We start from the raw sequence: 14,739 nt of genomic DNA, 5'->3' as shown, positions 1-14,739 counted from the left end.
CTATTTTTTTCATTTTTAATACAACTTGTTAGATGTGAGGCCTTTTTTAATTTTGGCCCAACGGATGGGCCGAATTCTTGGCCCACAAAACACCCACCAGGTGTCTTCATCCCCCTGGAGACCTAACCCGATTCTGTCCAGAAGGGTGCCTGGAAACAAAACCCGAATATTCTCATGATGGCTGAGGCCTAGAGTAAATTCTCTGGAAAACTAATAACAAGCAACAATTACAGGAGATCGAAGAAGAACCAGTGAAAGGCAAATACGTCGTCTTCTGTTGCATCTCATCTCGTGCCATCTGTCATGGCTTTGAACAATGGATTCAGATCTGCTGCGAGGCTCCTCAACTCTTCTGACACGTTGGTTTCAAAGTCAGGTCAGTCACGCCTGTATATTCCCTTCTCTATTTGGTAGATGACAAACTGTTCAATGAGGCTATGGATCGATCGTCAGAGTTTGAGCTAATTTTTTTTATCTGCATTTTATGATTCCTTGGTCTTGTTATATGAAATTTCGGTTCTTCTTTGGTTTGCTAATTTTTTTATCTTCATTTTATGTCTCCTGTTGGGGTGAAATGGACGGTTTTTGTTAGTTTACGTGGTTTTGATCTGAGAGGAGGGTTAAGATCAGAGAATAATTAATAAGCTTCTCACAAGATTGATTCACTTCACGGTTTATAGTTTTTTAGGGTGTTGGTGGCGGGCATATCGCCGAACCCGAACCGTAATAGTTGCTCTCTTAAGAACTATTATTGTTACCAATACAATTTAAGGTTTGGCAGTTTTTAAATCAAATTTTAATTTTAGTGAACAAAAAACGCGGGGTTTTCTAGGCTCGTGTTACTCTGAAATGAAATGAAATGAAATTCTGGGAGACGCTTTGCAAAATATGGTATTCTACTCTGGAACTTTGCTATTCCTTCGAGAATTTAGGTGCGAACTCCCAGGTACCATGCTTGATGTTTCAAACAAGAATGTCATGATTTCAAGACCCAAAATAAGGCACTTTCTACGCAGAAAATTTTGAGCTACCTAAGGATCGTGTCATTTTTGTTTGATGATCTTAAGAATGATATGTGTTACTGCATAGCGTGGTAGAAAAATTCCTTAGATGCTTCTTTTGAACTGCTTTAATCTATGGAGTTTGGATGGTCAAGTTTGAGGAGGATTTTTATCCCCAAAAACTGAAGTCTGAGGAGGCTTCCTCAGTTCGATGCTTAATTGGGCAGTTTTCATGGACCACCTAGACTGTAGTTTGCATAACTGACAGTGCATGTGCATCTTTCTGATAATATCTCTCGTGGACAAGTATGAATGACAGTAAAATACAGGGTACTAATTCTGTTTAGTTTAAAGAGCCATAAAAGCACATAAAATTCATATTCTGCCATGGAGGTGAGACTCCTTGGAATAGAAATAAATTGCAAGATAAATTTCCAAAGTAAAACCGTGTAAGGTTGGATTGTTCGTCTTAAGAGCAGTAGAGCCATTATATGAAGGAAGTGTCTCTCCTAGAAATGGAAGGCTAGCTTTAAGATGTAACTGCTGTGGCAAAATATAGTGAGGTGGGGATCTTCATGTCTTAAGGCAATGTTGTTATAATCTGACTTAGGAATTATTTCTCGGAATTGGAATTCATATCAAGTTAGCCTAGTAAATTTAACTTGATATTGTAATTAAATTCTACGTTCTCCAAGGGTTAGTATGCTTGAAAGCCTCTTGTTTGTTGATTCTTTTGCTACTTTCCTATTATTTATGTTTACAAGGTGTCAGTTTTTCAACGATAGAATAGGCTTCAGATCTCACTTCTGTTAAAAGAACTGCTATAGAGATCACATAAGGGTTGACATTCGAAATTCTTTGGAAGTCACTGTTTTCTTCAGTCTTTTATTGGGAGAATGCTGCTACACACACGCACACTTGCTTTGGAGTTTGGGAGATCATTGCCATTCTAACAAAGCATACCGTAGATAGCAATGCTTTCTCTTTAAATGTATTGCGATTGCTCTCCATCCCTTATAAACCTTACGGACCTTTGCCCCTGTATGGAGATGGGATCATTTTTTTAAATGATGTTCATGTTGGCAAGGATGAATTATAAGATAAAGTTGTGTTGTAAGATCATTACCATTACCATGTTGGAGTTTGGAAGATCATTACCATTCTAACAAAGCATACCATACATAGCAATGCTTTCTCTTTAAAGGTATTGCGATTGCTCTCCATCCCTTATAAAACTTATGGACCTTTGCCCCTGTATGGAGATGGGATCATTTTTTTGAACGATGTTCATGTTGGCAAGGATGAATTAAAAGATAAAGTTGTGTTGTAACAGTGAGCAGAGGTTTCCGTTCCACCGGGGTTAAGAGGATGGGAGGTGGACATGGGCATGGCCATGATGAACCAGAATATCTACATGCAAAACACATGTACAACTTGGATAAAATGAAGAACCGTCCATTGAAGATGTCCCTTGCTGTGTTCAGTGCCTTCAGCATTGGTGTTTTTGTTCCCGTCTACGCCGTCGTCTTCCAGCAAAAGAAGACAGCTTCTGGCTAGCTCTCAACACATGAATTGTTTGTTTGCAATTGGGAAAATCCCAGACTAGCAGAATGATGATTTTTGTGCTGTTTTGAATTTTTTGTTTCTGATTGAAACTAGAATTGGGTTTTCTATATTTCTTGATAATAATCGATCCTGTGATTGAACCTGATGCTTGACGCTTGTACATTGTTATATCTCCAAAGGAATAATATCTTGCAATTAGTTTTAAATTTTAGCTTCCTCCTTATAGGTGATCAATGGAGGGACAGTAACCTATTGTACTTAATGTTTTTCTATTAGGACTGAATATAGTCCTGTTCTCACTCCGACGATCAAAATTTTACAATCTACACTTAATGATAGACACTAAAATTAAGCTAATGCATGCATGTTCTGTGAGTTTTTAACAATTAGTCCAACACCTTCATGCTCTAGTGTCCTCGTGCTACTCCGATTTCAAATATTTAGACTATAGCCGGTACTTTTGATGTCATTGGCAAAAGGAATTAGAAAAGGAATCACAGAAAACGAGTTCTTAGGGACTGTTTAAAAACTTATTTTAAGAACAATTTTTCTTTTTTAGAACAAGAGAACAAAAATATTTGTTTGATAATATTTTTTTAAAAAGTATTTTAGAGAATAAAAAAAATAAAATATTGTTCTAAAAAATAGAAAAAAAAATAATTTATAAGTGTTCTGTGATTATTGTTTTGAAAAATAAAGGAGAATGAAAAAAATATTTATTTTTATTATTTTTTGTTTTTAAAATATGTTCTATAAAACATCAATTCTTAAAATAATAAAATAAAAATAATTTTAAACAGCCTCTTATTCTTCTAAGCAATATCATTAATACTTTTGGATTAAACCTTCCATAATTTTTACTTGACATTTCAGTTCTCATGCCTTTACCCGGTATATTTATGGTAAGTTGAAATTCAAGTATTTTGCGTTTAGTTTTTAATAGTTTTCTTCTTTATTCATAAGGTTTGAATTTTGTTTAATAAAAAACTTTGCCAGTTTGTTTTTGATATGTTAATATATTAGAATAAAATACACACACGAAAAAGGATAAAAAAATAAATTGATCTTTAAACTATATGTTCACAAGTGTTTAAAATTTTAAAATTATTTTGGATATAATATTTTTATCATTAATAAAAGTTAACTTTAATCATTATTAACTAAAAAATGATAGAAAATGACTTTAAAAATTATAGTAAATGACTAAAAATTATAGACAATGAATCAAAACATTACAAAAAATGATCAAGAAAATTTTGTTGGTTCTTTTTTGTAATTTTTAACTGTTAATGTTAACTTTTATTAATAGTATGAGTCAAAAATAAATTATTTTTAAAAGTTGAAGAGAAATATTATATTAAAAATGAGTTTAAAATTTTAAACATTTTTTGACCTCTAACTTAGGAGACAATGTATGCTCTTTGACCCTAAGAAAAATTGCACTTTTTTTTAGTCCTCTAATCTCGATATTTGTTAAGCTCAAATGATAATTTTTTCATACAAATTTTTTGTACAAATTATGATTATTTAAAAAAATAAACTAATATGGCTATCTTCAAAAATATTTTGCTAATATTTAAAAGTTTAACATTAGCATTTTATTAATGATTGAAAATACATTTTATTAAATTAAGAGATTAAAATAAAATATTATTAATTTAAAGGGTAAATCTGTATTAATATATATATATATATATATATGTATGTATGTATATATTATATTTGTAAATGCTTCTTCTTCTTCTTCTTGGTTTTTTGGATGCCAGCTTTTAAAGTTTAAATTAGTGCCATACGAAATTACAAATATACCATCAGAGCTTTTAAAGTTTGCACCAGAAGGGTTGACGCGGTCCGGTTTAGTCCGGTCCGTTAAGACAAAAAAAGGCCGAAAGCGTTCGATTGGTCTAGAAAACGGGCACGAGTACGAAAGAAGCTCGCCGAAGAAGCAGCCGTGCAGAAAAGAGCATTTTCGCGTCGTCCTTTGTTGCATCTCATCTCGCACCAGTTGCCATGGCGTTGAACAGTAGGTTCCGGTCTGCGGCGAGGCTCCTCAATTCATCGGACTCGTTGCTTTCGAAGTCAGGTCAGTTTGGCTTCTACCCACACGCCGCCGTCACGGTGGGTAATCCCTTCGCTTTTTGGTTGCTTAGCGAGCTGTTCAAAAATGATATGGATCAATCATCAAATTTAAGTTTCTGTTTGAATATCCTGACCCCCTATCATGTATTGAATTGAGTACTTTTGTTTGCCATTACACTTTTTGGGGTGAAATGGAGGCTTTTGTTTACTTGTGCTATTTTGATTTGAAATTAGGATTAAAGTTCAGGTAATAACAGAGAACCTTGTGACACGATTGATATACGTTTTTTCCGCTTTTGGGTTTTGTTTTGTTTCGTAAGGTGTTCATGGTGGGGAAATTGCCAAAATGTAATAATTGCTGCCTTGAGATATGGACTGTATCAAATTATTCTGAAAATAGTACACGCGCTTTGTTATATTTTTGCTATCAAATTGTCCTGATAAAATAGAATGAATATATGATTTTTAAGTGTATGGAATATGTACGTATACGTTTTGTTTCAATTGAAAAATCATATACTTGTCATAATTTAATTAGAAAACTTTAATGCAAGAGTTTAACTATTTGTATCTAAGTTTAATTCAACTATCTTTTGGAATGTTTAGGGTGAATTCAATGAAAATTGATGTAAGGTTTTTGAATCTCGTGTAACATTAGAGCGAAATTGTATGAGGAATTCTACAATTTTGCTGACATGCTCCCCTGATAATTAAGATCTAACTCCTAACTACTGTGCTTGATGTTAAGTTACATGATATCAAGACCAAAATAAGGGACTGTCTACCATTCTAGAAATTTAAAATGTGCCCAGACGTCATGTCATTTCGGTTTGATGATTTTTATATAGATAGTACGATAACAGTTTTTGTTGGATATGAATGTTGATAAGCTTTATCATTTGTACTGTCCAAGAAAACCCGTTCAAAAATTATTGTAACCTATCTTGGTTCTTCATTAAAAGAAGCCTGAAGTCATTCACATGCTGGAGGTTATGTAAAGAAGTATAACCTCCAGTAAGTGTTGTTGAGTGATTTTTCCATTGCAGGTGATTTTGTATAGATAGAAATCAGTTGTTGTAGGTCACTGAGAACTGATACTCATTTTATCAAAGAGTGCACATATTTTTTGAACCTTGAAGGAAGGAAAACATTTTTGAAAAGTAAAGTACTAAAGAGCCTTGGTGAATGGCAAAACAATGATGAGCATGTAGTATTAATAGTTAATCGTGTGCTGGTGGGTATGGGTTGTCTCAAGTTACTGCAGCATGGTATATTAACCCACCAAATCTGCAGTTTTGCTAATCAGATAGGTGTTTTGTACTTCAGATGTTTTGTACTTTATTCATATGGTGCATGCTTTAGGTTACAACAAAGGGGACCACATTAAGTGATTGGCTTTGTTTTTTAGAAGTTGTGGAATACAATGGCTGGTTCCTGTTGCTGCCAAAGGTTTTATTTTAAAGACGTTTGGTCGTGAAAATGGATCTTTTTTCTCAAACTCTAAGTTGACTTCCTGACATAGTGGGGTTAATTTGCCTTCAATTAGAAGGGGAGCAAGAGGAAGGTTAACATTCTTGTTATGCCAGTGTCAGTTTTTGTTTTTGTGCCTGAGGAGGGGAGGGAGCTTAGTGAATCCAGAGAGGAAGGACTCTAGGTAAACAGTGGGCATTTTGAATGGTGAAAAACATAAATCCCTTGAAAACCTTGAGGCATTGGTAATAAGGAGAAGGTGGTTACCCGTGCTTGATGATTTAGATACAATTATGGCAAATCAATAGTTCTTTGGCATCTAAAAGAGACTGATATGTGATAGAACGTCTTTTCAGATAGAGAAGTTGAAAATCTTAAGAATGCTTTTTTTGAACTTCAATCTCTGGAATCTAGGTGGTCAAATTTGAGGATAAAGTCGCTTCTTCTGTCTATGTGGACACATAATTAGGCAGAATTTGATGGGACCATGTAGCATATTGCATAACTGACAGAAGCATGCTCAAATTACTCATTGCCTCAGGTAGTGGTTGTGAATCTAGAGAAAAGCATGAATTACTGTCCAATACACAAGACTATATATAAGTGAAGTATTAAAGCCAGGACAACACCTGAGATTCATTTTGTGTCCTGGAGTTGAGACCCTAGGAATTGAAGTGTTCGAGTGCGGAAGGAAAAAAGCATAATGTTGGAAGCTTTGACTTTGAAGGCAGAAGAGCCATTAATACGAAAGAAGTGACTCTCCTAGGAATAAAAAATTAGATCAAGATAAATTGCAGTGGCAACATATAGTGAGGTTGGGATATTCACATCCAAGGGCCATGAGACTATTAACTGGATTGGAAAATTAATTTGTTCTGAGTTGGAAATCATAATGGGTCTCTTGGGATTGGGTTAGTCTAACGACTTTAGCATGCTAATCTATATTTTGCTGCTTGATTCAATGCTCAACATGATAATAATAGACTCTAACTTTTTCTTGGGTTGGTAGAGTTGAAAATCTCCTGTTTTCTTGTTCATTTGATACTTTCATCCACATTGCAGTTTGGTCATTTTGTAGTTCCATAATAGAACTGGCGCCAAATCTCACTACTGTCTAAAGGATTGTAATGTTCTTTGCTAGACAGAGTTTCCTTTTGTTTTTCACGGGAACAAGCTGCCATATTCCTTTTCTTTCGTGCAAGATCCTAATTATACGGACAGAACACATCATACATAGCAAGGTTTTCTATTTAACATGCATTATGATCATTCTTCTTCCTTTATAAAACTTATGGACCCATTTCCCCTTTTATGGAAATGGAATCATCTTCTCTTTTGATGTTACTCATGTTGGCAAGCCCGAATAAACAGACAGTCTTGTTGTAACAGTGAACCGAGGTTTCCATTCCACCGGGGTTAAGACGATGGGTGGTGGACATGGGCATGGCCATGACGAGCCCGAATACTTGCATGCAAAACACATGTACAACTTGGATAAGATGAAGTATCGTCCATTGAAGATGTCTCTTGCTGTGTTCAGTGCCTTCAGCATTGGTGTTGCTGTTCCTGTCTTTGCAGTCATATTCCAGCAAAAGAAGACAGCTTCTGGCTAGCTCTCTCATCACATGCTTTGTTTACTTGCTGCTGAGGAACCCGGACTAGCCATGTAATGTCTAGTCTGTGTTGTTCTAAATCCTGTTTCAACTTTCGAAATGGATTTTCCTTATGGTTATGATTTTTTTCCCCATAATTTCATCTAGTAGTTCTCAGTTGCAGGTTAGGTGAGATATTGACGAACAATGAACTGTGGTACTTTTTGTTTTTATATTATTAACTATATTCATAAGAGATTTGAATTCCATTGATGTCTGAAATAATTGCACGGCAATTGAAGACAATGACGAAATGGTGTTTATGAAGAAGTTGGAGTTTATGCCTAGTTAACTTTGAAATAGTTTGCTGATAGTTGGGTCATAGAAAATTGAATTAATGACAGTATAGTTTTAAAAGATCGAATTAATTATGGTTAGATCATTGACAATTTAATTTTTGAAAACAAATTTAAAATATTAATTTTGGTAATCATAAATTCAAAAATTTCAGTTGCAGATAAAATATTTAAATTTTTAATTGATTTGTATCAAAAACAATTAATTAATTATTAATTGTAACCGAAATTTTTATTTGTAAATGTTTTACTGAATTAATATTTATAATTTATTTTAAAAAAAATAATTGAAAAACTAGCTGTTATTGATTGAATTTTTGGAGGTTAACTATCTTTGTTCAGGGTAAAAAAAGGGACTTGTGATAAAAGGATTGTTCAGGGGGAAAAAAAAAGGACTTGTGATAAAGGACAGTCCAATTAATGTACTCAAAAATAAAATAATAATAATAATAACAAAGAAGGAGAGTCCAATTAAGTGAACAAGGAAAACGAACTCTGAGACACTGTAAATACTAATATTGACACTGAAGGACTCAAGTCCTTCGTTGATCAAAGATAAAAGTTAACTATCAAAATGCTAGTAATCGGTACGAAACATGGCAACTGTTAAAAATTAGAAGCTTAGTTCTAAATTTTTAACTGAGGTTTTCTTATTTACAATTCAGATTTTGATTTTCCTATTTAAACTTTTAATTATTGAAATCACTACATTTTCAACAAAGTCAAAAGTCATCTTGATCCAAGTATTTGTAGTTTGATATCAGCCAAGTACTCAAGTCCTTTCAATATCATTTTTATAATTTAAGATTTTGATTGTTATTATTTGTCACCTTCAAAGGTCTAACGAACCACTTCTTTATTTTCAACTAATAAAGTTGTAACCACTAATTGATTATTGCTTTCCATTTTTTCTTATGAAGAAAAGTTTAGGTGAGTTGAGTCTTAAAAGCTTACCAGAGTCAAAACATACTTCTATATTCAGAGAGTACCTATAAATCACCCATTAATAAAGTCTTTATATGGGTAGCAAAATTTAATATCATGATCTTGTGAGTTATGTACCAACTCCTAACCAAGTATACCCACATTTGTTATATTACTTTCCCATTAGAGGCCCTTCACTCAAATGAAATGTCATCTACTGCCGGGACAACTATTTGCACTTTAGTAATAACTCCACTAGACACTGAACTTTCAATCTCTACTCTATTAAGAAATTTTAAGTACAATGTAGTGAGCGAAGATTTGAATCTCCATTAAAAGAGATGTTTATATTTAATGTGAGGAATTAAAAAAATGATGAGTAAACACATTATCATTAAGCCAACAATTATATTATGCTAAAACAGGATAGCCTTTGGATATCTTGTAAGAAAATTATAAAAGCTTTCATACTTTCTTTTTGAAGTGATGAGCACTTTCGTACTATAACCACCTTTATGAGATTCCCATCTATGTGCGATTACCAATTTTAAATAGGTACCAAAGTGTAAATAACTTTTTACAAGGTACTCAAATGCCATTTACCCTTTATAAAGAACCAACGGTCCAATTACACAAAAGCAGTTTTTTTAAAAGGAAAATGAAGTGTATATTATAGAAATAATTTGGGACAAAAAAAGCGCAATGGTAAGTGAGAAAAGAGTAAGAATTCAAATACAAATACATCTTAATGCATTGGATATAGAGCCTACAACTATGTCTTTGTTGGACTGCAATATAACATGGCACAATTCTTCCAGGTTCAGGGTCCGTGCCAGCCCATACATGGAGGGATCAATTACAAGAGAAGTAAATTCAACTAAATTTCAAATCTCATAAGAATTTTTGTTCTACATAACTATTTAATCGAGTCATATTCAAGCATTGTTAATTTAATTAGAAGATAGCTAAGTCTCAAATGTGATTTTTGCTTTCATAAGAACTCAAACTCAAAATCTCATATTTAAAAAGTTATAGTTTCTTTCACTAAAACCAACATCTGTTGGTCGAAGAATCTCAACTAGTTGAAAGGGGTCTATTATTTGTCATAAATCTCTGAGAGAAGTTTTGCTGTTGGTAGAGTCTATTTTTTATATTCATAAAAGGATTTTTTTTTTAATGGAGCCCAAGATTTATTTTCACTCTGGGCTAAAACTCATCACAAATTTTGAGAACTAACTCCCCTACAATCAAATAAAACATACTCTTTCGGCTCTTGAACGTGAGAGAAATTTGGGAGATTTGTTTTGGTTGTCTGAATAATGCAATAATAAGTTAATATTTTTTGAAATTCTTAGTCATTCCCTAAATTAAAATATAATTTTAAACTGTTATAAAAGCTTTTTTTTTATAAAATCAAAACAATGAATTTTAATTTTAATTTAAAAATATGACCAACAATTTTTATTTTATTTATATGTTGACATTGATAGCATCAATATAAATCTACATATCAACGTATCATATAATATCCATTAAAAGTTAGGGAGAACCTCATTGAGCCCTTAAAATGAATATTTTTGTATATATGGCCCAAATGATTCTTATATGTCACTCTAAGCCCAAGGTCTTCATTTGCAATTAATATTTTTTGCTAAAATGACCCAATTGCCCCTCACACACACACTCTCTCTCTCTCTCTTCTCCTTCATCACTCTTCCTTCTCTATCTTTCTATTTTGGCATGCAAAGTTTGGGAATCTTACCAATCTGGAGGTGCTTTGGTTATTGCAATGTAACTCAAGAGCTTAAGTTATTCTGTTTTAAGAATGAATTACAGAGATAAATGGAGTGAATTTAATAATGAATCACTATTGTAATAAAAACTCTCTCTTTAGAGTGGATATACAATCAATGTTGCTTTCAAAATAATGAATGTAATATCAGAAGGTTGTTAGAGAATAAATGTGTGTAGTTGGCTCAATTATCTTCCATATTTTTCTGCTTCATAAATAAGTCCTAGTTATAGTTAATTCTTGAAATAAATCCATTAGACTCATGAGTTTGCTGTTGAAGACTTCTTCTTGTTTCCTCTAAGTTTTCCCAGTGTTTGAGGCAATAGAACAATACTTTCTAGAGGGTTTGTGTTAATGGCTGTATACATAAATGCTCTAACAAAAGGTAAAAGAAGGTAATACCATCAGAGCAAAGTCATACAGGTAGAAAGGATGAATCAAGAAATGAATAGGAGTTTGAATTCATCCATGCTTGCATTTAAGAGTATTCTAGGATGATAAGAAAGTAAGAACAAGATTTGGAAGTAGAAAAGATTAAAGATTAGAAAGGCTTTGAGATGCTTTGTCCAAGTCACAAAAAAATAGAGCTAAATTCTTTAAGGATATACTTGTAGAAATGTAGATGTACTAATAGAAGTATGAGTGCTTTAATGTAAACAATGAAGAGCTTCATACGAGTAGAAGAGAGTAATACCGGAATGATTTATGTAAAAGAAGTTGATTCTTAAAGTCATATACCAGTAGCTCCAAATATATTTGGGTAGAAAAGAGGCATTTGGGTAGAACAGAGACATATCGGTAGAAATTTTATGTTGAGAATCAAGTAGGACATTTGGGTAGTAAGTTGGACATTTAGATAGATGTGAGACATTTGGGTAGAAGTCCAACATCCTAATAGAAGTAACATGCACAAGGTAGGCTCAATCATTTAGGCAGGAAGAACATCTTCTGATAGAAGTTCATATATATTAGTAGCAGTGTCAAGATCAAATAAGGTTTAGATATTTAGGTAGAAGTGATACACATGGGTAGGACATTGACATACTGGTATGCATGACATATACTAGTATGTCCAAGAATAAATCCAACAACAGATTTAATTCTATTTAATTCAAGTTGAACTAATTCATTGATAAGAAATAATTCAAATAATTATTTCTATAATAGAAAAGAATTAAGGTTAAAGAAACTAAGAGAGTATAAACATTTAAACCTTATTTCCTTAAATTTGCTAATAACGCTTATATGCAAAAACAAACTTCTCTATTTTTATAATTATCAAAACTAGAGTTCAACATGTTTATTGTGGAGCCAGCTTACTGTAATCAATTTGAAATGTCTACTAATCTATTGCCCTAGTAAAGGTTATGTTCTTGCTATCTTTCCAATTCGTTGATTTAGGATTGATCATTTGCTTTGGGTTTTGGTGTTGGATGGAAAAGAACCTCTGTAGTTTATCATTATGTGTATCAAGAATGCTCTTTCATTTTTGGCATTACTAATCAACATAAGGAACCAATTACCATTCTTGCTGCTATACTTTTGTTGCCATATTTCACTTTGGTGTTTGACCATGAAGGTATTGACAATGGTGGAGTTCAATTATACATCAGTGACCACAATGCATGCACACATTCTAGCTGTTTCTATTTTCTTAAAGTTTGCTGGAAATCTTCTTCAAGCATTCCAACTCTTATCAACCTCCTGGACCTTCAAGTTCCTCCTTTTAGTATTTCTATTACATATATGTTCTATGTGGGCAATGGTATATTGGTGGCTATTATGGTAGCTACCATTTTCATACCTTCTTAAGATTATTGGCCTTTGCTTTCATTTATTATTCTGATCTTTGATCCTGAAATGAGAAGTGTTGCAAAAGCTACTCTTACCTCTTGTTTGGATGGGAAGAAATTATGCAAAGAAAGAAAATTAGAAAAGAAAAAAGGAGAGAAAACACATTTTTTCATATTTGGTTGGGAAGAGAAAATTGAAAGGAAAGAAAAGTTGAAAAGAAAATAAAGAGTGAATCCCACCACTTTTTCCTCTCACCTTTTCTCTCCACATGTGGAGAAATTTTGAGAAGAAAATTCTTATTCCCTTCCTTTTAACATTGTCTCTCGACTAGAAATGTCACACACACATTTACCTCTTCTTCTTTTTTTAAATAAACACAATAATGTGATGAAAGACTTTCCGTTAAAAAATAAATCAATATTTGTATATTTTCTTTTTTATCTTTTTATTAATGTTAGTTAATTTCATTTCCCAAATTATTTAGTATTAACATATTTAGATGGTCTTTTTTTTCTTCAATTTATTTTAATAACAATCATGACCTAATAATATATTTTAATATAAGGATACTATTGTCATTATGTCATTTGTCTATTTTCGCTACTCCTCATTTTCTCTTGTTCATCCAAATAAAAAGGATGATAATATTATCTCTCTAATTTTTTCTTCTTTTTATTTTTTTTTCTTTCAACTTTTCTTTTTATCTAAACAGAGCATCAGGGAGACCTTAATACCATGTCTTTAGATGTTGGTGCATTCCTCTGTCCGCTTGTTCGATGCATTATGCATTCATATATATGATATTGTGGCGCAGCTGATAAAGTCGATCGACTCCACCAAGGTGAAGCTATATAATGTGGATCCGCATGTGCTTTGTGCATTTGCTAATACTGGAGTTGAATTCATGGTGGGGCTAGGAAACAGGTACTTGTCAAAGATGCAAAGTTTGAACAAAGCTTAGGCCTCGATCAAATCAAACATACAACCTTAATGAAATTCCAATCATGCTTTCTCTATGCCTTTTTTTTTTAAATAAAACCAATCATTCTATCTCTCTCTATTGTAATTAAAAGATGTCGGAACTGTCTAGTCCTATTATTCTGTAGAATTCATCTACACTAATCTTTCCTTTACTTTAGATCTCAACGCACAGTATACATATAATATAATGATTGTAGAGGATTCTCAAGTTGAAGTCCACAAATGAAGAAAAGCCAAGGATGTAGGATGAACCACGAAGGACCACATCAATGGCAGTTGGTAGAGAAGGAAGAGCAATGAAGAAGAGGAAGGGAAGAAAATGCAAGGGGTAATTGGGTCATTTAATAAGGAATTTAATTGCAATAAGCTCTTGGGCTTGTGGAGACATACCCAAAATATTTGGGCCTTATTTGCAAATATGTCCATTCTAAGGGTCCTTGGTACAATTCTCCCTAAAAGTTACATTACTCGACCAAGTGGGTGTGATACAGATGATAGCAGTCTTGGCCCCTTAAGTATCATTTTAGAGTTTAATTCCTATAGGTGTGCATAGAGAACATCACAAGGGAGATGACAATCTCTTAAATGATGCTTGGATTCCTTTAAGAATTAGTCTCATAACTGTCGATATCTATATGAGTGCATCCAATTCTATTTCTAACACTCATCTCATTAGTCTTTAATGCAAAATTCTTTATAAAATTTAATGTAATACTCATAATTTATTTACAAAAAATGCAAGAGTTAAGTCTAACGGAAGGGGCTAGTCTCTAGTCTTTCACATGGTGAACCAATATTCAAATCACCGTTGAAAAAATACCTACATTTAATACCTAACAATGCATCCAATAGGATTGTCTCCAATAAGTACAATATTATTTAAAACCATTTTTTTGATAAGATATTGATAGTTATATGGGCAAATATAGATAATTTACTTGCAATAGTTGATTTAACCAAAATTCAATTATATATGACATATTATAAAATTATAATTTATAATATTATTGATTTATCCTAACATTGCATCATTTTGTTATTATTTTATTTCTTTTTTATATATAAATATTATATATATCATATGCATTTGATATTATTTTTTATTTAATTATTATTTTATTTGTTTGATCATTGGTCTAACCATTTAAATTATAAAAGTTTAGATTAGCTAATCTGTTTTAGTT

At 32.6% G+C, this 14,739-nt stretch overlaps 2 protein-coding genes across 2 annotated transcripts; both read left to right on the top strand.

The window, feature by feature from the left end:
* Positions 1–133: 133 nt before the first annotated feature.
* On the top strand, positions 134–2,712 carry LOC129296121 (uncharacterized). Its single transcript, XM_054934717.1, has 2 exons — positions 134–376; positions 2,335–2,712. Exons 1-2 carry the CDS (start codon positions 304–306, stop codon positions 2,556–2,558), a joined length of 297 nt encoding a protein of 98 aa, XP_054790692.1. The 5' UTR covers positions 134–303; the 3' UTR covers positions 2,559–2,712.
* Positions 2,713–4,489: 1,777 nt separating this feature from the next.
* On the top strand, positions 4,490–7,975 carry LOC129296119 (uncharacterized). Its single transcript, XM_054934715.1, has 2 exons — positions 4,490–4,650; positions 7,506–7,975. The coding sequence occupies exons 1-2, from the start codon at positions 4,578–4,580 to the stop codon at positions 7,727–7,729; spliced, it is 297 nt and encodes a 98-aa protein (XP_054790690.1). The 5' UTR covers positions 4,490–4,577; the 3' UTR covers positions 7,730–7,975.
* The last annotated feature ends 6,764 nt before the right edge of the window (positions 7,976–14,739 follow it).

This window comes from Prosopis cineraria, unplaced genomic scaffold (genome assembly GCF_029017545.1).
Source record: "Prosopis cineraria cultivar Desert tree isolate PC_DT_omini unplaced genomic scaffold, ASM2901754v1 PC260, whole genome shotgun sequence".
NCBI classification, from domain to species: Eukaryota; Viridiplantae; Streptophyta; class Magnoliopsida; order Fabales; family Fabaceae; genus Prosopis; species Prosopis cineraria.
Note: the sequence above shows the minus strand (reverse complement) of the source record. Positions and strands in the feature narration are given on the sequence as shown.

Coding starts and splice junctions, on each gene's coding strand:
- LOC129296121 (XM_054934717.1), top strand. CDS start 304: ATGGCTTTGAACAATGGATTCAGATCTGCTGCGAGGCTCCTCAACTCT. Junction 377..2,334: donor CACGTTGGTTTCAAAGTCAG/GTCAGTCACGCC, acceptor GTGTTGTAACAG/TGAGCAGAGGTTTCCGTTCC.
- LOC129296119 (XM_054934715.1), top strand. CDS start 4,578: ATGGCGTTGAACAGTAGGTTCCGGTCTGCGGCGAGGCTCCTCAATTCA. Junction 4,651..7,505: donor CTCGTTGCTTTCGAAGTCAG/GTCAGTTTGGCT, acceptor TTGTTGTAACAG/TGAACCGAGGTTTCCATTCC.